We start from the raw sequence: 22,864 nt of genomic DNA, 5'->3' as shown, positions 1-22,864 counted from the left end.
TTAGTGACTATGCATATATATGATAAACAGACTGTAGCAGCAGTGTAAAAAAAAAGGGGTTGTGGGGGGGCACACAATGCAAATAGTCCGGGTAGCCATTTGATTACCTGTTCAGGAGTCTTATGGCTTGGGGGTAAAAACTGTTGAAAAGCCTTTTTGTCCCTGACTTGGCACTCCGGTACCGCTTGCCATGCGGTAGTTGAGAGAACAGTCTATGACTGGGGTGGCTGGGGTCTTTGACAATTTTTAGGGCCTTCCTCTGACACTGCCTGGTGAAGAGGTCCTGGATGACAGGCAGCTTAGCCCCAGTGATTTACTGGGCCGTACACACTACGCTCTGTAGTGCCTTGCGGTTAGAGGCTGAGCAATTGCCGTACCAAGCAGTGATGCAACTAGTCAGGATGCTCTCGATGTTGCAGCTGTAGAACCTTTTGAGGATCTCAGGACCCATGTTCCCAAGTTTCCTGAGGGGGAATAGGCTTTGTCGTGCCCTCTTCATGACTATCTTGGTGTGTTTGGACCATTTTAGTTTGTTGTTGATGTGGACACCAAGGAACTTGAAGCTCTCAACCTGCTCCACTACAGCCCTGTCAATGAGAATGGGGGTGTGCTCGGTCCTCCTTTTCCTCCACAATCATCTCCTTAGTCTTGGTTACGTTGAGGGAAAGGTTGTTATTCTGGCACCACCAGGCCAGGTCTCTGACCTCCCTATAGGCTGTCTCATCGTTGTCGGTGATCAGGCCTACCACTGTTGTCGTCTGCAAACTTAATGATGGTGTTGGAGTCGTGCCTGGCCATTCAGTCGTGGGTGAACAGGGAGTACAGGAGGGGACTGAGCACGCACCCCTGTGGAGCTCCAGTGTTGATGATCAGCGTGGCAGATATGTTGCTTACCTACCTTCACCACCTGGGGGTGGACCGTCAGGAAGTGTTGGATCCATTTGCAGAGGGAGGTGTTTAGTCCTAGGATCCTTAGCTTAGTGATGAGCTTTGAGGGTACTATGGTGTTGAACGCTAAGCTGTAGTCAATGAATAGCATTCTCACATAGGGGTTCCTTTAGTCCAGGTGTGAAAAGGCATTGTGGAGTGCAATAGAGATTGCATCATCTGTGGATCTGTTTGGACGGTATGCAAGTTGGAGTGGGTCTACGGTTTCTGGGATAATGTTGTTGTGAGCAATTACCAACCTTTCAAAGCACTTCATGGCTACAGACGTGAGTGCCACTAGTCTGTAGTCGTTTAGGCAGGGTGTCTTAGTCTCTGTGCCCAAAAAACACAATGGTGGTCTGCTTGAAACACGTTGGTATTACAGACTCAATCAGGGACGTGTTGAAAATGTCAGTGAAGACACCTGCTAGTTGGTCAGCACATGCCCGGAGCGCACGTCCTGGTAATCCATCTGGTCCTGCAGCCTTGTGTATGTTGACCTGTTTAAAGGTCTTACTCACGTCGGCTACAAAGAGCATGATCACACACACAGTTGTCCGGAACAGCTGAAGCTCTCATGTATGCCTCAGTGTTGCTTGCCTCGAAGCGAGCATAGAAGTGATTTAGCTCTTCTAGTAGGCTCATGTCACTGGGCAGCTCACGGCTGTGCTTCCCTTTGTAATCTGTAATAGTTTGCAAGCCCTGCCACATAAGATGAGCGTCGGAGCCGGTGTAGTACGATTCAATCTTATCCCTGTATTGACGCTTTGCCTATTTGATGGTTTGTCGCTGGGCATAGCAGGATTTCTTGTAAGCTTCTGGGTTAGAGTCCCGCTCCTTGAAAGCGGCAGCTCTACACTTTAGCTCAGTGAAAATGTTGCCTCTAAATCCATGGCTTCTGGTTGGGGTATGTACGTACAGTCACTGTGTGGGGACGACGTCCGCGATGCACTTATTGATAAAGACAGTGACAGATGTGGTGTAAAGTTCAGTAGGGTAAAACAAACAGTTGAGCATATTCCAGTAAAGTACAGTGCAATACAGTAAATTGTACCTCTAGTGTGCTCTATTGTATTATACTAAACTCTACTGTTTTGTGCTGACCTATACTCTGCTCTTCTTTACTCTACTGTGCTGTCCAAACTTGTGAAACAGACGTCTATGGTAGGTTCAGATTTGGAAGGACCATAACTACTTTTCAAGGTCCATGGACGTCCTGTGATCAGTGGGTGAGAGGGGTGAGAGAGCCAGGAGAGGTAACATTAACGAGAGAGTGAGAGAGAGAATGGTTGACCTGTTTTCACACTTTCTCGACAACGAGAAAGATAGTAGTTATGAGTTGAACATAACTAGTATGCCAGTGGAAGGGAGGACCGTAAGCAGGTGACCCAACTGAAGTTTGACTAGTATGAATTCCCAGTTGTTCATTCTGTTACCGATTTGGTAACATAATGACGCGTTTTAATCACTTAATAAATCATAAAAAATTTATCAGTGAAAACACTAAGTAAATGGTTGGTCTACCTTTTCTCGTTACTTCTGTGCACTTTCATTATCCTCCCTCATGAGGGGGAGAAGTTAGCAAAAACCAACACATCTAGGATATTTTCTATCAGCTTGACAAGAAACTAGGCAATATTTCTTAATATTCCATCTGTTTGAACAGAAGTCAAATCCTCTTAGCTTTCATTTGACGACAAATTTTATGCGCTCGTATGAACTTCACATGTTAGTGCTCATGGGGCTTTTTGCATGGAAATGCCCGTAGACCTTCCAGACAGTCACAATGGGAGAGAAATTTAGATGGGGGTTCTTTTAGCTTTCCTGACGATTGTGGTTGAGTAGGATTTTGAATTTGAATTAATTTGAATCAAGTCAACACCTGTCACTCCTATTCTCTATGTGAAGTTAAAAATGTCACTTCATGCTTTGATCAAACATTGTTGATTTAAAGCTGCAATATGTAGCTTTTCACACATGTTTAGATGGTACAATGATTCTCTACACTATACTTGCTTGTTTTGTCACATAAACGGAAATTAGGCAAACTATTAGAATTTGAACAACCAAGAAAAGAGCGATTTCTACAGTGCTTCTTTAAATATTTTTTATAAGAGTTTGGCTGCAGACAATTTGCCTGCTAAGCATAGTAACACGTGAAATTTTTATGTTGGTGATGGTGTGTGCTCCCGTCTGGTCTGAAGTGGCCATTGTTTGTGGCCTTGTCTAGACTGGCTGCCGACCGAGCTTACTTGCTGATGCAGGCAGCAAACAATGCGAGCAAGCTGCTGAATGTGTGTGTGTGCCCCATAAAGGAATCCCCCTCTGCCCGGCAGGGACAACTGAACACACATATATATGTGTATATATGTATGTGCTGACACGGATTTAGAGAAAGGGGTGTGTCTCTCCTCCCACCCTCAAAATAGGAAACAGCTGGGACTGTCTAAATACCCTACACACTCATCTGAATTGTTCACTATTGTTTGTCTATAGGGTGCAGGGGGTGGGTGTCTGGTGCCCTTTGCAGATGTTTAATGCAATTTGTTAATTTGTCCTTCCCTTTCTTTTCATAGCTTTCTCTCTTATTTGCCAGAAAAGGCAACACCCGTAGTGAAACTTCAGAAGTCGTCATTATTGATTCCTTTTTAAAAATATTTTTTGTTGTTGTTGAATTTTGACCCCTTTTTCTCCCCAAATTCGTGGTGTCCAAATGTTGTAGTAGCTACTATCTTGTCTCATCGCTACAACTCCCGTACGGGCTCGGGAGAGACGACGGTTGAAAGTCATGCGTCCTCCGATACACAACCCAACCTGCTTCTTAACACAGTGCGCATCCAACCCGGAAGCCAGCCGCACCAATGTGTCGGAGGAAACACTGTGCACCTGGCAACCTTGGTTAGCGCGCACTGCGCCCGGCCCGCCACAGGAGTTGCTGATTCGCGATGAGAAAAGGACATCACTACCGACCAAGCCCTCCCTAACCTGGACAACGCTAGGCCAATTGTGCGTCGCCCCATGGACCTCCCAGTCGCGGCCGGTTACGACAGAGCCAGGGTGCGAACCCAGAGTCTCTGATGGCACAGCTGGCGCTGCAGTACAGCGCCCTTAACCACTGCGCAACCCGGGAGGCCATTATTGATCCCTGTATAGTTATCGCTAGTCCCCGCACAGAACATATTTGACAAATTGTTTCTGAGGTAAATCACAACCACCTGCTGATGATTGTAATGCTTCCGTAGGTTTATCAACCTAAAACCTTGGAATGGATGTTGTGACATAACAGAGAGCTTAAACCCGCCAAACGGCTTCCGGTTGTCTTTTTGGTTTGAAAAAGGATGTGGTTCCATAATCCCAAAAAATGAGGGCTCAGACAAAGAAATGCCTCACCTAGACTGAATTCAGCACGGGTAATTAAGAGCAGCTGTAAACCATCAATCCAGGCCTCTGCAGAACAGCAAATCTCTTTTTGGAAGTGCCTTTTGAGAGCTGCCTTTTTCCTGGGGTCATGTATTGGCACTCCCACCAGAAGCCAAGAGAGAACACGATCGTAGGGAGTGAGGGAACAAACGAGTGTTGGCCACACACTGGCTCCTGTGCACCTGTGTTCACTTCATGCTGGCAGTGGGGTCTGCTGTGCTTCCTTCACCATTCATTCCATTTCTGCTCCTCCCCCCTACTCCCGCCTACAGCCATAATTATAACCTGGCACATGGAGCTCTTGCTGTTGTTATTGTTATTTCTCAATCCTGGCAGATGTCTTCATCTCTTAAAATGACTCATTTGGACCTCTGCAGCGCTGGGCAAGAGCACGTAATGAAGTGCAACATGCTTCACGGCCAAGGTTCAAGCAGTTATTAGAAGGGGTTTATGGGGCTACGTTCAAGAACCAACACAACCCCAACTAAATACCAAAAATTTCTTCATAAGATTGAACAAAGCTTAACCACACGGTTGTGTAGTTTTAACACCATTGACCTTGTAATCTAAACACATTTCAGACATGTTAGACTTGTTCAAGCTACCATAAATCTGTAGAATAAATGTTGTAAAGCCCTTGGCATATAATGACTAGTTTCCACATTAGGTGTTAAGCTAGTTGCTTTGATGTTGTGACTAATGCCCTATGAGTCTCAGCAGCCCTTGTGGCTGCCTGCCACATGTGTTCAGCTTGCTATGTTTCCTGACCAAAGCAAACAACTCTGCTTTTATTTTTCCTCCACATCTGCACTATTTAGCCTTCCCAGTTAGCGCTAGCATGGAGGGCTGTTGTGTATATCTCTAAGCTTGATTATGTGCAAAGACGAGAAGTCCATCCAAGTCCAGGCAGTACATTCAAGTCCCAGCAGTACACCATCAGAAATGACTGGATTTGAGACACGTTTCATTATGTACCTAGAGGGCTTTAGCTCGTAAAATTAACGTTCAAAACAATATCGATGAGTCATGGTGTAAACACTGACTTTACAGAGCCCAGGGGGAAATTGTGTCGGATGTTGAGCCAAAGTCCACTTTTTTGGATTTGAGAAACCAGCCGACTAACGTGCCTCATCCTGAGCCAAATAATTTTTTCCATTGGGCGAGCCCTTAGTCGTCAGAGCTGTGGGAATAATTTCAGTAAAGTAAATTCTGAGGTTACTGGACTTTTCTCCTCTAATCTCTTGACTATATTTAAGGAAAAAATACATTGTTCCTTTCAATGTCTGGGCAGTGTCTATGATTCCAACCCCAATTCAGATCTTCATCGTCCTTCATTCAACATCACTCATCCGAGCATACATTCATTAAGTGGGATTTGTGTAGCTGGGGTTTGTTTTGTCTAGTTCCCTCCCCCGATGAAAACGAACCGGATTCCTGCCAGGTCTCTTGTAGTTAGACGAGTTTGACTGTGATGGTGGTGGAAGTGGTGTTCTCTCTCTAGACAGACACTGTTATGTCTGGACGAGTGTTGAGTCTGTCTGCAGCTGCGGCTGACGGGTATGGCAAGTTTTCAGCTCTGGAAAAACTTGGCAGCCATCTGTTTATAGATGAGGCTGCCATGTTGGGGAACGTCTGTGTTCCCTCCAAGAGACAGTTTACACAGCGCAGACCTGGAACATAAAACCCAGCACCTGGAAATGGCCTCTCTTTATCGGCCTCCAAGGCCCATGCAGTCATTAGCCGTTTCGTCTGTTCCCACAAGCTCTTAAAGTCAACACTGGTGCAGACTGTTGTTTTTTTATTATCAAGGTGAATGTGAAACATTTTCGCTTGAACTCTTGAACTTTCTATTCTCATTAGAATCCCTTCCTGTATATGGCCAGGCTATATTTAACAGTTGGAGTATGTTTTCCCTACAATAGGCCTGTCATGTCCCATGTCTGGACACCCGTGGGCAAAATTAACTGTAGGTAGAAATTCACAGCTTCTAGGTTTGTATGTCTGTGTATATGGATGTTGTTAGGGGAGACAAAGCACATCCCACCCTATTCAGACTGTAGCCTAGATAATAATTATGTCTAGCACCACTCCAGCTCAAAACGGGAATGACTGTCGGACAGAGCGAGAGGTGCGTCCTTATTGGAGTTAGCCAAGCACTGGATGACTTGCTCTTTGCTCCCCAGTCTGGCTCCTCATGTTTTCTTATTCAAATGAAGGAGAGCATGGCTGTGTGCCCTTGGTGACAACAGATAAATGAGGTGGCAAGCCAGGGACCGGGGGAGTGCGAGACGAGGTCTAGGTCTAGCTCCCGCTGGCTAGAATAACAATGAGCGTCACACCGCTCGGCCTGCAGACAGGCCAGTTGATAACAAGGTTAGATTTTCATAAGCTACAGACAGTCAGACAGTCAGGTCTGGGGGTACATGCCCGTGGGTGAGGCAGGCTCAGTCCCGCAGTGAGCAGTGTGCTAATCGTCCGCTGAGCTGTGAATGATGGCGTGGAGGAGGAAACTCAATTTGAGATTCTGCCATGATTCTTTTAAAACAGTGGGCACAGACTCGACAGACGGCTCTCAAGCTGTTCTGCCGGCTTTCCTTTTCAATCTTTAGAAGGGATGTTTATTTTTGTGTGTTTTAACACCACTATTGTGCTCCGTATTGTGACGTTGCTTACTTTTCCTCCATATTGTTTCAAGGGTGGTGAATCACAAGGAGGGTATGTACAGTATGACTATACCTTAGGCCACACACACTGTAAAGGCGTTAACCTGCAACCTCCCACACTCCCATCCCATGATATGTCTAGCCAAAACCTGACCTTTCGAAACTCCCTTTCTTGTCCTGTAGCCACAGAATCGAACAGATCTGTTCTTCCTATTTTCAAAGGTCCTTCACCCATACAACTCCTTTGCTTTAGGACACTCTTTTAGCAATGTGGAAGTACTCAAGTTAATCCAGTAGCCCTGCTCATCCTTTGTTCTTCCCTTCACTTGTCTGTTTCAGTAATTCGCCAGCCAGGCCTCCCCTGTGGGTTCTAATAGGTGGGGGTGGGATTTAGTGGCGAGAGTACGTGGGGTGGTAGGGGGGGATGTAGTCTAGGATTCCCTGAAGCTGCCAGCTCTGTCTAGTCAGGGAGAGGAGAAGGAGGAGGCGATGTCTGTCACCCCCCTCCCTTGGGACGAATCCGAGATGAGTGAGAAAATGAGTGTGTTTATTCTATTTATATTCTAACAGGGTCGTTCCACCTCAAAAAGCATAAGAAATAGGTTTTTGATGCCCATCAGATCAGATTGTTCTGAAATACTTTATGTAGTTAGTAACAGATATGATTAACATAGGATTTATAGGATTCAGATAATATTCAATAAATATAGTATCCAACATTCAATTTGGAACAAACTTCTTCCTACCACACCCCAACAACCAGTATACAGTTTCAGTTTTCTATGTTTGACAAGTATGGACTCTGTGCCTTAAGGTATTGCTTCTCCGTAATCTGTAATGTAGTTCCTGTGAATCTGGTGATGTTTTTTCTCCCCATCTGTTCAGAGAAATTAGCCACTGAAATAGCTTGCATCGCTTATTTACCATAAAGTAGTGGAAAAGTACCAGGTTTTGACCACCTAGATGGCGCTGTTCCTGCTATACTGCCACACTCTTTTATCCGTTATGCTCATCTCTTGTGTGTATCAAATAGATCACATTTCCTTGGCAACTTTGGGTAGAAAACCAATAGATATGTCTCATTATGAAAATAAATTGTGGTCATCCTCACAACTCAAGACAGTCCTCCATGAAAGCAATTCTGTTTGTCCTAATAGCAACCAATGCTTCAACCCAACTCTCCTTGAATAGTCCAACAAGTGGCCGCTGTCAGAGGGTTATCCTTATGCAGTTCTCATATGATTGTCATAATTTTATTGTAAATAAGAATAGAATATGTTTCTAAACACTTCTACATTAATGTGGATGCTACCATGATTACGGATAGTCCTGAATGAATCGTGTTTATCCTTATTCATGGTAGCATCCACATTAATGTAGAAGTGTTTAGAAACATTCCATTCTTATTTACAATAAAATTATGACAATGCATTATGTACCATTCATTTCTATTGGGCACAAAATAATCTGAAACAAAACCAAAACAAACGCATTCATCCAACAAGTTTGTAGAGTCACAAACTTAATTTAGTCATTGCGTGCTAGAAATATGGGACCAAATATAAACTCTAGTTGAGCCGACTCTAAGCTGGAGTAGTTCATTTCACGTCTGCAAATCCAGGGGGACGCAGGCGAACATAACAAACAAACCACTGTTCGTGATTCCACTCGTTCGAAAAGAGGCAGGTGTGATTAGAAAGCGCTCTGAGCATTGATCAATGTAGTTACATTTCTGATTAGAACTGCTGTAGCCTAATGGTTTGCTTATTCACCAGGAAGGGTCTAATAGTTACTATTCCCAACCTTTTTTGAAGGGAATTAACCCACCACAAAGGGGCCGTTTCCTGCACACATATTATCGTAAAAGAGTGACAAACTGATTTGCTTTCTTGGAGGACTGGCTTGAATTCTGAGGATGACCACAAAATGTATTTTTTTATTCATGAGCCAAGTCTATTGGTTTCTACCCAAAGTTATGAAGAAAATGTTGTGATCTACACTGAACAAAAATATAAACGCAATATGTAAAGTGTTGGCCCCATGTTTCATGAGCTGATATAAAAGATCCCAGAAATGTTCCGTACTCACAAAAAGCTCTCAAATGTTATTTACATTCCTGTTAGTGAGCATTTCACCTTTGCCAAGATAATCCATCCACTTGACAGGGGTGACATACCAAGAAGCTGATTAAACAACATGATCATTACACAGGTGCACCTTGTGCGGGGGACAATAAAAGGCCACCCATTATGTTGTTTTGTCACACAACACAATGCAACAGATCTCAAGTTTTGAGTGAGCGTGACTGCAGGAATTTCTACCATAGCTGTTGCCAGAGAATGAAATGTTAATTTTTCTACCATAACCCACCTCCAACGTCGTTTTAGAGAATTTGGCAATACGTCCAACCGGCCTCACAACCGCAGACCACGTGTATGGCATTGTGTGGGCGAGCTCATGGCAATGTTGTGAACAGAGTGCCCCTTGGTAATATATATATGCCATTTAGCAGACGCTTTTATCCAAAGCGACTTAGTCATGTGTGCATACATTCTACGTATGGGTGGTCCCGGGGATCGAACCCACTACCCTGGCGTTACAAGCGCCATGCTCTACCAACTGAGCTACAGAAGGACCCCACCGCCTTGGTGGCGGTGGGGTTACGATATGAGTAGGCATAAGCCATTGACAATGAATACAATTGCATTTTATCGATGGCAATTTGAATGCACAGTGATACTGTGACGAGATGCTGATGCCCATTGTCGTGCCGTTCATCCGCCACCATCACCTCATGTTTCAGCATAATAATGCAAGGATCTGTACACAATTCTGAAAATGGCCCAGTTCTTCCATGGCCTGCATACTCACCAGATTGAGCATTAGTGGGATGCGCTGGATCGACGTCTACAACAGCGTGATCTAGTTCCCGCCAATATCCAGCAACATGGCATAGCCATTGAAGACAAGTGGGACAACATTCCACAGGCCACAATCAACAGCCTGATTAACAGTATCTAAATGAGATGTTTCACTACATGAGGCAAATGGTGGTCAAACCAGATACTGACTGGTTTTCTGATCCATACCTCTACCTTTTTTTTAAGGTATCTGTGACCAACAGATGCATATCTGTATTCAGTATATCAGTATATTTAATGAGCACGAGACCAGCAAACTGGATAAAAGAGTCTGGTGACATAGAAGGAACAGCGGCATCTAGTGGTCAAAACGTGGTACTTTTATACTATTGTACTGTAAATGATGCAACCAACTTATATTACACATTTCTCCGAACACGGTGGGTGAGAAACATCACCAGATTCACAGGGAATACATTACATGGTATGGAGAATAAATATTCCAAGCCTCATACTATTCAAATAGAGAACTGATACTGCATACTGGTTGTTGGGGTCAATTGGTGTGGGGGTCCATGGTTGACGTTTGCCAATTTTTGGGGATTCCTCATGAATTACTCATTGGTAGAAAGAAGTTTGTTCCAAATCGGATGTAGGTTACTATATTTATTGAATATTATCTGAATCCTATAAATTTAAATGGCCAATTTGGGTGCAATCAATTAGCTTAATTTTCTTGAAGGTACATTTTAATTTAAACAAAATAATTTCGGAACAATCTGTGATGGTGGGTGTCATTGCTTGCTGAAACGACATTGAGCGACTCAACACACACGTTCAGGGAGTGGTCAATCCCAGACAGACATGCAACATATTTAATGTCTGTCATATTTCATATTTCAACATAGTTCAATGGGGCACAGGCTTGGTGAAGAGGGTAAAGATGGCATGGTTCTAGTTTTTTGCCCCCTGGCACCTTGACCTGGTTACTACGAGACTCCAGCCCCCCAAAAAATGGCACATATTCGAAGTCTGTCAGATTCACTCCAGTCTTCTAGACAAGCATCATCGGCCGCTGTCGCAGATCGAAAGTGGGTTATCACAAGCTGTGCACTGGGACAAACATTGGCTGTGCTTATTCTGCTTTTCAATTCATTTTTATTTTTGCAAGGTGTACCTCCCAGTCAACAATCTAACGAGTCACCAAATGTGTGCCCAGTTGACCTGTCTCATCATTCCAGTGAGATTATTCATTTCCTTCATCCCTGATGTAAGATCAGTTCAGAGTTGTATGTCTCTACAGTGGACTACATTTCACTGTTTGGAGCACAGTTGCTTTCTGCAATTCATTTGCTTCTCGAGGTAATTCATTGTCCTACATTGGGCTGGGACTCTGTGTTGTCTGGTGTACTTTGGCAGAGTTGCATGAGGCTCAGTGTACAACCCCTGCATCTCAATATCCAAGTGTCCTCCACACACATTAATGGCATGATTCCTCGAGTCCCTTCCTGGTGCTTTACTACAGTTACTTTCGTTTTTTTCTCTCTTTTGCAATGCTGCTCTTGTTAAAGTGTTTTGGTCTGAAATACATTTGACATCCCTTCATGGCACAAATTGGTGAAATAAAGGTACAATTAAAATAGCACTGTACATATCATTTTGTCAAGTCTGCCTGTGTATCTCTCATTGCTTGCTGTTTGGGGTTTTTAGGCTGGGTTTCTGTACAGCACTTTGAGATATCAGCTGATGTACGAAGGGCTATATAAATAAAATTTGATTTGATGATAGTGTTTGTGTGTGTTATGTCCACTTAGTGTGTGTTTGTGCATTCCCATATGTGCACATATATTTGTGAATGTCTAAAACCTGGCCTAGGAGTCTCATATTCAGCATCTCTACAAAACTATGTGTATCTCTGTGGGGGGGGGGGCATCCCGAGCATCTGCTGTTGTGTCTGGAAATGCTTTAGAGACACACCGAGCAGCAATTGAAACTTGCTCTGAGATATTAAGCTACGCCTAAGAGCTCAACCTATAGAGAGGTGGAGATTTTAAAGAGCAAAAATTCCGGTTTTGTTTGTCTAGATTTCCTCCCGACGAGATGACAACCATATTTCCACTAGACCTGTTTTCCGGCAGCTCTTGTCCGGACTCGCCGTTCATTCTATCAAATCTACCTTTGACTCTTCCATGTGTGCCCCTGTTGTTTGGGTTGAAATAATTACTATAACTTGATTTTGATTAAAGCACAGTCGGTTTTGTTTATTGAACAGTTGCTTCCCCCAAGACTTGTTCAAACAAAGACTCCAGGAAGGTTTCCCATTACTTTGGGCCTTCTCCTCACCCTCTCTCTCACTCCCACCCCTTAACCCACCAGACATGTGTGAACACACAAACACCCTTGAACTTCACCAAAGCTCCAGTTCTAAACTGGGTGGGTGGTACATGGTTTGCTTGTGGTTAAATTTGCTCTGCTAAATCAAATTCAAATAAAACCCATCTCAGTATTGTCACTGAACAGACTTCACTTAGTGTTAGCATCAGTGTTAATTGCTACACCATGTTAGCAAAAGCGAATAACTCGCTTACTCACCTCCTGTTCTTCACCACCCATCGCTATCAAACTATGTTTAACTAAAAGTTCCTAGCATTTAGGCTGAGCCTACTCCGCTTAGCATTAGCATCTAGTGCGATCATTTTAACATATAAGGTAAAGCTAATAATTCACTTGGCTCCCCCTTCCCCCCTCTTTTTTCCCCACCCGTATCAATAGTGTGAGTGTCCCAATCTAAAATTCCCACACTTGTTGGTTGTGGCTGTATGACCGTGGCTCCAAAGTCAATGAAAAGGGGTTGCTTTGTCGTCGTCCCCCCCCTTCTGTCTCACTATTGCTCCCCACTGTCTCGGTCTCTCCCTGCTCTGCCCTTCTCAGTGACTCTGCGCAATGCAGGCCTGCCCTGTTTGCTCCGAGCATTGCACCCCCTCCAACCCAGCCTTTTTAATGGAAATTGGCAAGCAAATGTTGTGCACCTCTGACCTACAACCCGCCGCCGGCACACACACACACACACATACACAAGCGCACACACCCATCCTGCCTGCCCATGTGAGCAGACACTTTTACAGACTGATATATCCCCCTTTCCTTACACACACATCCTCCCCACACCCCGCTATCTGGCCACTCCCAAATTCCCTAGACTAACAGTGTGTCGAGTCAGTAACAGGGAGGGCGAGACAGATGAGAGAGTGGAGTGCTAACCCTCCCCCCCCTCGTCCCGCTGTCTGTCTGCGTGCTTAGAGCTGTCTGGCTCAGCAGTGACCGTGAATGCCCCGGCCTGACACTGAGCAAGGGAGGGAACAGAGATGTGGGGTGGGGTGTGGGGCTGTCTTCCATCTGTGACGGGGGGGGTGTGCAGGGTTGTCTTCCTGCTGTGACAGGGGACTCCCTTGACCCCCCTCACCTTCCCCATTTGGGAGCGAGTGAGTATCTCCACAGGCTGTATTGTCTAGAGAGAGAGAGCAAGTGGCTGGGGGTGCTGTTACTCTCTAGCTCGAACACACACATACACACACAGACAAAATCAGCGACCCTTTTTGCACTAACCTTTTTGACTCATCACATATGCTGCTGCTACTGTTTATCTGTCACTTTATTCCTAGTCATGTACATATCTACCTCAATTACCTGGTACCCTGTAAATATAACCAAGTTATTGTTACTCATTGTGTATTTATCATTACTTTGATTACTTTTCTATTATTTCTCTCTGCATTGTTGGGAAGGGCCCGTAAGTCAGCATTTCACTGTTTGTCTACACGTGTTGTTGACAAAGCACGTGGCAAAAAAATCATCTCTTTTTTGGTGTTGAAAATCGCACAAAAGAGAACCCTCCCCTGAACATCCTCCGTGTCAGCTGGCCTAGTTTGGGGAATGATAATTATTTTTTTTTGTATTTTTTATTTAACCCTTGTTTTACCAGGTAAGTTGACTGAGAACACATTCTCATTTACATCAATGACCTGGGGAATAGTTACAAGGGAGAGGACCGGGGATGAATGAGCCAATTGTAAGCTGGTGATGACTTTGTGATGACTAGGTGACCATGATGGTATGAGGGACAGATTGGGAATTTAGCCAGGATACTAGGATTAACACCCCTACTCTTACGATAAGTGCCATGGGATATTTAGTGACCACAGAGTCAGGACACCCGTCTCCAGTCCACCTGCTAATCCCAGTCCACCTGCTGCTGCTCCAGTTTCAACTGTTCTGCTTGCGGCTATGGAACCCTGACCTGTTCACCAGACTTGCTACCTTGTCCCGGACCTGCTGTTTTCGACTCTCTCTATATCGCACCTGCTGTCTCTAACTGAATGATCGGCTATGAAAAGCCAACTGACATTTACTTCAGAGGTGCTGACCTGCACCCTCTACAACCATTGTGATTATTATTATTTGACCCTGCTAGTCATCTATGAACGTTTGAACATCTTGACAATGTTCTGTTATAATCTCCCCCTGGCACAGCCAGAAGAGGACTGGCCATCCCTCAGAGCCTGTTTCTTCTCTAGGTTTCTTCCTAGGTTCCTGCCTTTGTAGGGAGTTTTTCCTAGCCACCGTGCTTCTACATCTGCATTGCTTGCTGTTTGGGGTTTTCGGCTGGGTATAGGGGAATAGCACTTTGTGACATCGGCTGATGGAAAAAAGGGCTTTATAAATTAATTTGATTGATTAACGTCCCAAAAGACGGCACCCTACACAGGGCAATGTCCCCAATCATTGCCCTGGGCCGTTGGGAAAGGGTACCTCCTCCTGGCCCTCCAACACCACTTCCAGAAGCATCTGTTCTCCAATCCAGGGACTGACCAGGACCAACCCTGCTTAGCTTCAGAAGCAAGCCAGCAGTGGGATACAGGGTGGTATGCTGCTGGCATTATGAGCAACTCTTGAACGGTTAAACAGTGTGTGTATCTGTTTGTGTGCGTGTGTTTAAATTTAGCCCGGGCTTTAGTTGTTGTTGCAGTGGTCCGGAAAAAGGGAAACCGCAAGGTCTCCTCATTGCGCATTTTTTTCCACAATCTGTTCAGAGGGATTTATTCTGGAAGCTTTGTTGGAAAGCTTTGGTAAACTTCTCTGTTCGGTCTGGCAGCAACTGCTCAGAGGCCATTTTCTCCTCCACCCCGACTATCCCTTTTTGAACGTTTCCATTTGCATTCCTTAAGATAAGCCATTTCAGGAGCATGAAGGCTTGCTTTTCTCAGAACAACATTCCTCTCCTCTCTTGCAATGCTTTGTCTATTAAAAATACCCAGAGAAGATAAATGGACTACTTGAATAAAGTGGATTCATGTCTATAATTAAAAAGGCTGTTAATAGCAATACAAAAAATACTTCTCACAAGACAGTGTTGCTGGTGGACAATGTAGCGGCTTTCATTTGTTTCTATGATATAGGTTAGGCTTAGTATATGATGTAGGCCTACCTTATGATATATGGTACTCAATAACACCATGACCCTGGTAGTGGTGTGAATGTTTAACTGTTAAAACAATTAAATAAATAGGGATCCTTAACATGAATTAATCCCCCCAAATGTAAATCACGGTACAGTTATTACAAAACATATTATTTTTGAACTAGACGATAGGCTAGAAACAGGGGTGCCTGGAGAAGTGGGTATACTCAAATTTTTCAAACAGCCCACTTGAAGTAAAGACGCCCTGTGTAGAAAACTTGGAGACGCGCACAATTGGCCCAGCGTTGTCTGGGTTAGAGGAGGGTTTGGCCGGCAGGGATGTCCTTGTCCCATCGCGCTCTAGCGACTCCTGTGACGGGCCAGGCGCATGCACACTGTCACGGTCGCCAGGTATATGGTGTTTCCTCCAACACATTGGTGTGGCTGGCTTCCGGGTTAAGCGGATCAAGAAGCAGTGCGACTTGGTTGGGTTATGTTTCGGAGGACGCATGGCTCTCGACCCTCGCCTCTCCCGAGTCCGTACGGGAGTTGCAGCGATGAGGCAAGACTGTAACTACCAATTGGATACCACGAAATTGGGGCGAAAAAGGAGTAAAAAAAAATGTAAATCATAGGTTTCAGTTTTTTTTTAATGCGCATCAGAGGGGATTAAGAAGTGAGTAGATGCAATGCCCACTGAAATAAAAGTGGGTATACAGCATATACCTGCGTATATAGCCTCCATTACACAACTAGCTATAAAGGCCTGGGAAAAGTTCGGTAATTTAAAAGGTACACTCAGCGATATAAAGTAGATGCAGAAAGTATACAGCATAGTGAGTCAATTTCCGCAACAACTAAGAGTGTTGAAGCGCAAGGCTCAACTTCTCCACTGTTTTGGTACCTGGCTACCATGCTGTCAACAGTGTGAAGCGAACCTGTGCACATGAGCAGATACAGGTTGTGACTATGTGTCAGCGTTGCATCTTGCTCATCTCAATATCCTAGCCTATTCATTGGTGATAGGCATGCTTTACTGAAGTTAAAAGACATTGAAAGAAGAAACAACAAATTGTGAGACAGCTTTTGATTGCAAATAATCACGCCTAGTGCACGCTTCTGACTCTGTCTGCCTGGTGCCGACATACTGTGCCCCCCCCCCTCTCGCTGTCCCTCGCTAACAATGGAAGATGCAAGTTTGATTGTGTTTTTGGAAGGACAGCTCCGTTCCAAAAATACTGAATCTTAGGAGTCGATTCCGCTCTTGACACTCAGAAATGGGAGTCGGCACCGGGAGTCGATGTGTCAGGAGTTGAGGAATCAATTATTTTGTAGTATACTCTCTACCACTATGTCATCGTTGTTAACAGTTCTAGAAAAGAGGCCTGTATGGCAATAGAGAGTGATGTGCCCAGCTACGCAGTCCTACCACCCTCTCTGCCTGCCTGGCACACACTGGCCCTACTACGTCGCCCTGCTGCTAGCCCTGCCATCTGTGTGGAGCCTCATCCCTGTGTGTGCATGCTGGTGTGTCCGTGCCCCTGGGCACCATGTCAGAGCGTAAGGCTGTGCGCCAGCTGACAGGGCCGTTCCAGACAGTGGGTTTGCATAGTCGCTGGCTCAGGTCACTGGCCATATATTAACCCTGATGCTTTAGTAGAGAGACCCTAGCAACAACACCGTTTGTTTGTGGGAGCCGGGTTTAGGGTTGGGGTGTGTTTTGGTTTTATGAGCGTGAATTTACCTTAAGTCAATATTGAGGAATGAGGCCGAGGAACGATGATTTCTCATAACATACTATTATCCTCCAGTTGGTGTATTTTAGACCGTGAATAAATGTGGCATGTGTATATACAGTACCAGTCAAATTTGGACACACCTACTCATTCAAGGGTTTTTCTTTGTTTTTACTATTTTCTACATTGTAGAATAATAGTGACGATTTTCAAAACTATGAAATAACACATATGGAATCATGTAGTGACCAAAAAAACTAAATATGTTTTATATTTGAGATTCTTCAAAGTAGCCACCCTTTTGCCTTGACAGCTTTGCACGCTCTTGGCGTTCTCTCAACCAGCTTCATGGGGTAGTCACCTGGAATGCATTTCGATTAAAGAGTGTGGCTTGTTAAGTTTAATTGTAGAAAATAGTACAAATAAAGAAAATCCTTGAATGAGTAGATGTGTCCAAACGTTTGACTTAAATGTATAAACATTTATGAATGTGCTTTTCCGTAGTAATTTTGGTAATTCTGTCTAGTCTTTCCCTCACTCTTTCTGTCTCTCTCCCATCATTATTCTCTTCATCTCTGACCCATCTGTCTTTCTCTGGATTGTGCCACCACTCCCCCTCTCCCTCTCCTCTCCCTTTGGAAATCTTTTTTTTTTTTTGCACCCCATTGTTCGGCGCAGTAGGGGACACTCATTGTGTGTGTGTGTCGAGTAATGCGTGTGAGAAAGTGGGGACAAGGCTGCAGACCTTTTGCGGGCCGCAGTGTGTCGTTCTGCTCAGTGAGCACACAGGTTGGGGCTCACCAAAGTTGAGGTATTAGGGGTAACACGATGCAGCCGGTCTCAGGGGGTCCCCACCACCACCATAACTGCGTACAAACTCAATGTAGCGGTGAGTTGTGCATTAATCGTTACTATCTTGGATTTTAATCATTGGGTAAAATCTGTAGGAGTTTGTTTTTTCTCTTCGTGCATTAGTTTTTTCCCCTCCCCAAGTCAAAAGTCCAATGCGATGAGTCATTGAGCTCGTTTTCTAGACTATCTTGAATTTGAGTTTCTTTGCCAATTGTGTGGTTGTCTGTGTATAACTAGCGTGATAAAAGCCTTTGTCGTTGTGTGAGGACGGCAAACTCTCCTTTAATGCTGCTGCAGGTCAGACATGGATGGTTGTGTAATAGTCGCTGGTAAGACTTCTGGAATGTTGGAACAAACTATTTTCAAGTCTAGCCTGCGAGAGCATTTCAGTATCTGGGTTATGAGCACACTGCATAGCTTGGTCTCTTTGTTGTTTTGAATAGAATAGGTTAGGGGCAAATCCATGACAACAGAATTACACTGAGACTCAGCTTTTTCACTTATACAAAACAAAAAACAATGTTTTCAAAGTTTAACAAACTACGCAACTCTATGCAAAATGACTACTTTGAAGAAATTACACAGTACATTTCACAAAAACTAATTTACTGGAAGAACAGTGCAGATGCTAAGTTTGGTAACAGAATTACAGTAAAATCTCCCTCCGTTTATGCGACCATGTTTTCCAAAAACTCTTAAATACTGTTAAATATCTTCTCAAAATGAAGATTCAAAGATGTCTGCAGAAAGAATGAGGTATGAGCTGAACGTAACAGTATGCCTAAGGAAGGAAGGAAGGAAGGAAGGAAGGAAGGAAGGAAGGAAGGAAGGAAGGAAGGAAGGAAGGAAGGAAGGAAGGAAGGAAGGAAGGAAGGAAGGAAGGAAGGAAGGAAGGAAGGAAGGAAGGAAGGAAGGAAGGAAGGAAGGAAGGAAGGAAGGAAGGAAGGAAGGAAGGAAGGAAGGAAGGAAGGAAGGAAGGAACCCAACTGGTTTGTGACTACTATGATTTCTCATTGTAGCCAATTCAATTGCAGTAATTCTGTTACGGATTTGGTAACAAAATGATGAGCTTTAATCACTTAAATAATGTTTTACTAATTACTTGTTACTTCTGTGAACTTTTGTTACCCTCTCTCCTCATGGGGATAGACATTAGAAAATATCTTTAACATACAGTGCCTTCAGAAAGTATTAACACCCCTTGACTTTTTCCACATTTTGTTGTGTTATAGCCTGATTTGAAAATGGGTTTAAATTGAGATGTGTCACTAGCCTACACACAATACCCCATGTCAGTGGAATTATGTTTTTTTATTTTATTTTTTTTACAAATTAATTCAAATTGAAGTCAATTAGTATTCAACCCCGAGCCTAAACGCGTTCAGGAGTAAAAATGTGCTTAATGATGCACTACGCCTTTTTCTAATTGCTAAAATTCGAATAGTTTGCATAATTTCAGTTTGTGACAAAACAAGTAAGTATAGTGTAGAGAATCATTGTACCATCTAAACCATTGTGAAATATATTTTCCATAACCAAGCTGGTGTACAAAACTGAAAGTAAAAGATGCAAAAATGAAACTTAAGAACAAGAAGCATAGAAAGAACACACACAGAACAGATCTTAGAGTTTCTTTGAATGAGAGGACAGATCTTTAACTCACCTTTCTACGTCTACCATTTAATTAATTTGTTAGACGGGTAATGGTAGAAATTTGTATCTATGCCTTCATTTCCCCAAAATATAGACTCAGCTTTATTTTGTCACATAATTTGATATGCTCCTATGAACTTCATATATTGGTGCTTTTACATGGAAATGACCTTAGGCTGTTTCACAGAGGAAGCTACTGTGTTAGCTTATGCTTTGCTTATCTGCTCAGTTAGACTGTCTGTGTTTGGTTTGAGTTGTTGCTTGGGGCAAAAGTCCCTGCTGGATGTTTTATGTGGGGCTGTCCGTGAACTTTCTCTCTGACTGTTGAAGTGTGAGAAGAACACAAAGTATGTCTGAGTTAGAAAGTGTGTGTGTGTGTGCGCGTGCGCGCGGAGTCCTGCATTTGTATGTCTCTGTCTGCTTCTGGGTCTGTTTGTGTGCTCCGTCTGCCAGGGTCACGTGGGGGGAGGGGAAGGTCAGGTTGTCCTGCCCTGTCTCCAAACAAAGATTGCTCTGTCTACCTCGACACTGTTGTGAACTCTTCTGGGAAAAGAGCTCCCGTCGTCTCGGTATCAATAGAGCTTCTGAGCTGACCAATAACTCCACTCATTTTACTACACGCGCACACGTGGTGCGCTATGATGATAATATTCAAACATGACATAAGACTGGAAGCATCCTGTCATGATGACAGTATAAGTTGTCATCAATGACATCATACCTGTCATAATACTTGATGTCTTTCATATCATCGATGATGTGGTACTTAAAATAGTTCCTGTTTGGCTTTTCTATTGAGTAGGATATCATATGTGCCTACTTTTAAGAGTTGTAACGAATACTAAGGGTATGTTGCAAAATAATTTTCACAATATTGTTCCCAAATATATAGCTTGGTGATATGGACAAGTTATATAGAGATAAATGTAACTATTTTACTCTAAAGGTAAATCTATCAATAAAATAAATATATGCAGCATGATTTATTTTTATGCCAAGTAAGACAACTGAGATGGTATGCTATGTTATAAAAAGTGAGCTATTTCATCATATCCCGGGAATGCATCATTGATATGTTGATGTGCAACCTGTCAAAATAGGATCCAGAATGATCAAATTCTTTTTGGGGCTCTTCAGAGATTAATTTGCAGACCACTTTGTGCATGGGCCTATTGGCATAGGCTATATTAGCCTATTTACCACCTGAGAAAGTGGGAACTCAAAACACTTAGTACATTTCTAACTCTAAGATCTTGTTGCCAGATAGCCATGTACGCTAATTGATTAATTTATTAGTAAATGTAATGTCCTACAAAACATTCCAGTGCTAGGCCTAAGCTACTTGATGTGGGCCTATTCAGTGCAAATGGCATGTTCCACTCGGCTCTGCAGGCGCATCAAAATCATACTACGTAGCCTACTCCAGCTGGAAAGTGGTGCCATGAACTCAATATTGAGAGGTGAGAAATACATTATATACTCAGACAGCTGTGACACTCTCCTCGATGTAACAAGAAAGGCGTATTTTTCTTGCAATTGCATTTTGAGTAATGGTCATATGCTTGTGTTTATCAGAATGCATCTCTCCCTTCTCCGTGCGCACAGTCGTGAGAGGGCAGCCCACAGTGAAACAGGGACAGGCGGATACTTTCATAGCAGGAATCAACATAATGCATAGGCTATTACTGTTGACCAGAAATAATGGTTTTGGAACAAAAAAATTGTTAGGAACATTGTTTTGCAAAATCACGGAATATTACTGACCTAAGCCAAATGCTTCGGTAGGAGGAGGGCAATGTCGGTGTCTGTAATTTTTGCTTTATCATCCCAGCTCTACCCAAACATACCTACTAGGAACTTACTATTTTGTATTTATTTAGTACCAGAGACAGGATGATTGACTTGAAGGTATGTGGTAAGTACATGGTAATAAATAAATACAATATACCATAGATGTTTTTACTTGGTATTTACATTATGGGTACCTTGTACCTTTGGGACTTTAGAGGACTATTATATATTACATTTTGCTACTTTGTATTTACTAAGTAAGTATGTAGTACATACTTGTTTGGTACCTAATAAGTACGTTTTAGACCAAATAGTTACCATGTTTACTTTTTGTATTTATCTAGTTATTGTCTAATAATTACCGGGCTGTAAAATGAAGGGTTACCAAACATGCAGTGCATTCGGAAAGCATTCAGACCCTTCGACTTTTCCACATTTTGTTACGTTACAGCCTTATTCTAAATAAATATACAAATATACAAATATACAAATATATATTTTTTCTCATTAATCTACACATAACACCCCATAATGACTAAGGGAATACAGGTTTTAATACATTTTTGTAAATGTATTAAGATAAAAAACAGAAACCTTATTTACATAAGTATTCAGACCCATTGCTATAAGACTAGAAATTGTGCTCAGGTGCATCCTGTTTCCATTCATAATCGTGGAGATGTTTCTACAACTTGGAGACCACCTGTGGTAAATTCAATTGATTGGACATGATTTTCAAAGGCACTCACCTCTGGTCTGATGAAACCAAGATTGAGCTCTTTGTCCTGAATGCCAGGCATCACGTCTGAAGAAAACATGGCACCAACCCTACAGTGAAGCATGGTGGTGGCAGCATCATGTTGTGGGGATGTTTTTCAGCAGCAGGAACTGGGAGACTTGTCAGGATTGAATGGAGAAAAGTACATAGAGATCCTTGATGAAAACCTTCTCCAGAGTGCTCAGGACCTCCGATTGGGGCGAAGGTTCACCTTCCAATAAGACAATGACCCTAAGCACACAGCCTAGACAATGCAGGAGTGGCTTCGGGAAAAGTCGGATTTGAACCCAATCTAATATCTCTGGGTATGACAAAGCTTGAGAGGATCTGCAGAGAAGAATTGGAAAAACTCCCCAAATACAGGTATGCCAAGCTTGTGGTGTCATACCCAAGATGACTTGAGACTGTAATCGCTGCCAAAGGTGCTTCAACAAAGTACTGAGTATCAGGTCTGAATACCTATGTAAATGTAATATTTCAGTTTTTTATTTTTTCCAAATTTGCAAACATTTCTACAAACCAGTTTTTGCTTTGTCATGATGGGGTATTGTGTGTAGATTGATGAGAAGAAAATAAAATGTTTAATACATTTTAGAACAAGGCTGTAACGTAACAATGTGGAAAAGTCACGGGGTCTGAATACTTTCCAAATGCACTGTAGATCTATGAAAGTTGCTTTTCGTAACATCGGACTAAGTTGTCTTCAATTACCATGGTCCCAAAAT

The 22,864-nt window shown here is 43.2% G+C and overlaps 1 protein-coding gene across 4 annotated transcripts in view; it reads left to right on the top strand.

Annotated features, from left to right (window-relative positions):
- Window positions 1-22,864, top strand: part of pmepa1 (prostate transmembrane protein, androgen induced 1) — a 79,253-nt gene that overhangs the window by 33,407 nt on the left and 22,982 nt on the right. The window contains exon 1 of one of the 4 annotated variants that reach the window (XM_046311040.1): window positions 17,854-17,954. The exons of 2 other annotated variants lie outside the window; for them this stretch is intronic. In XM_046311040.1, the coding sequence (XP_046166996.1) occupies window positions 17,894-17,954 (61 nt within the window). In that variant the 5' untranslated portion in view covers window positions 17,854-17,893. Of the gene's footprint in view, window positions 1-17,853; window positions 17,955-18,132; window positions 18,247-22,864 lie in introns of those variants that run through there. One more of the 4 variants, XM_046311041.1, reaches the window with a different exon arrangement.

Source organism: Oncorhynchus gorbuscha, linkage group LG18 (assembly GCF_021184085.1).
Source record: "Oncorhynchus gorbuscha isolate QuinsamMale2020 ecotype Even-year linkage group LG18, OgorEven_v1.0, whole genome shotgun sequence".
In the NCBI taxonomy this organism is placed as follows: Eukaryota; Metazoa; Chordata; class Actinopteri; order Salmoniformes; family Salmonidae; genus Oncorhynchus; species Oncorhynchus gorbuscha.
Note: the sequence above shows the minus strand (reverse complement) of the source record. Positions and strands in the feature narration are given on the sequence as shown.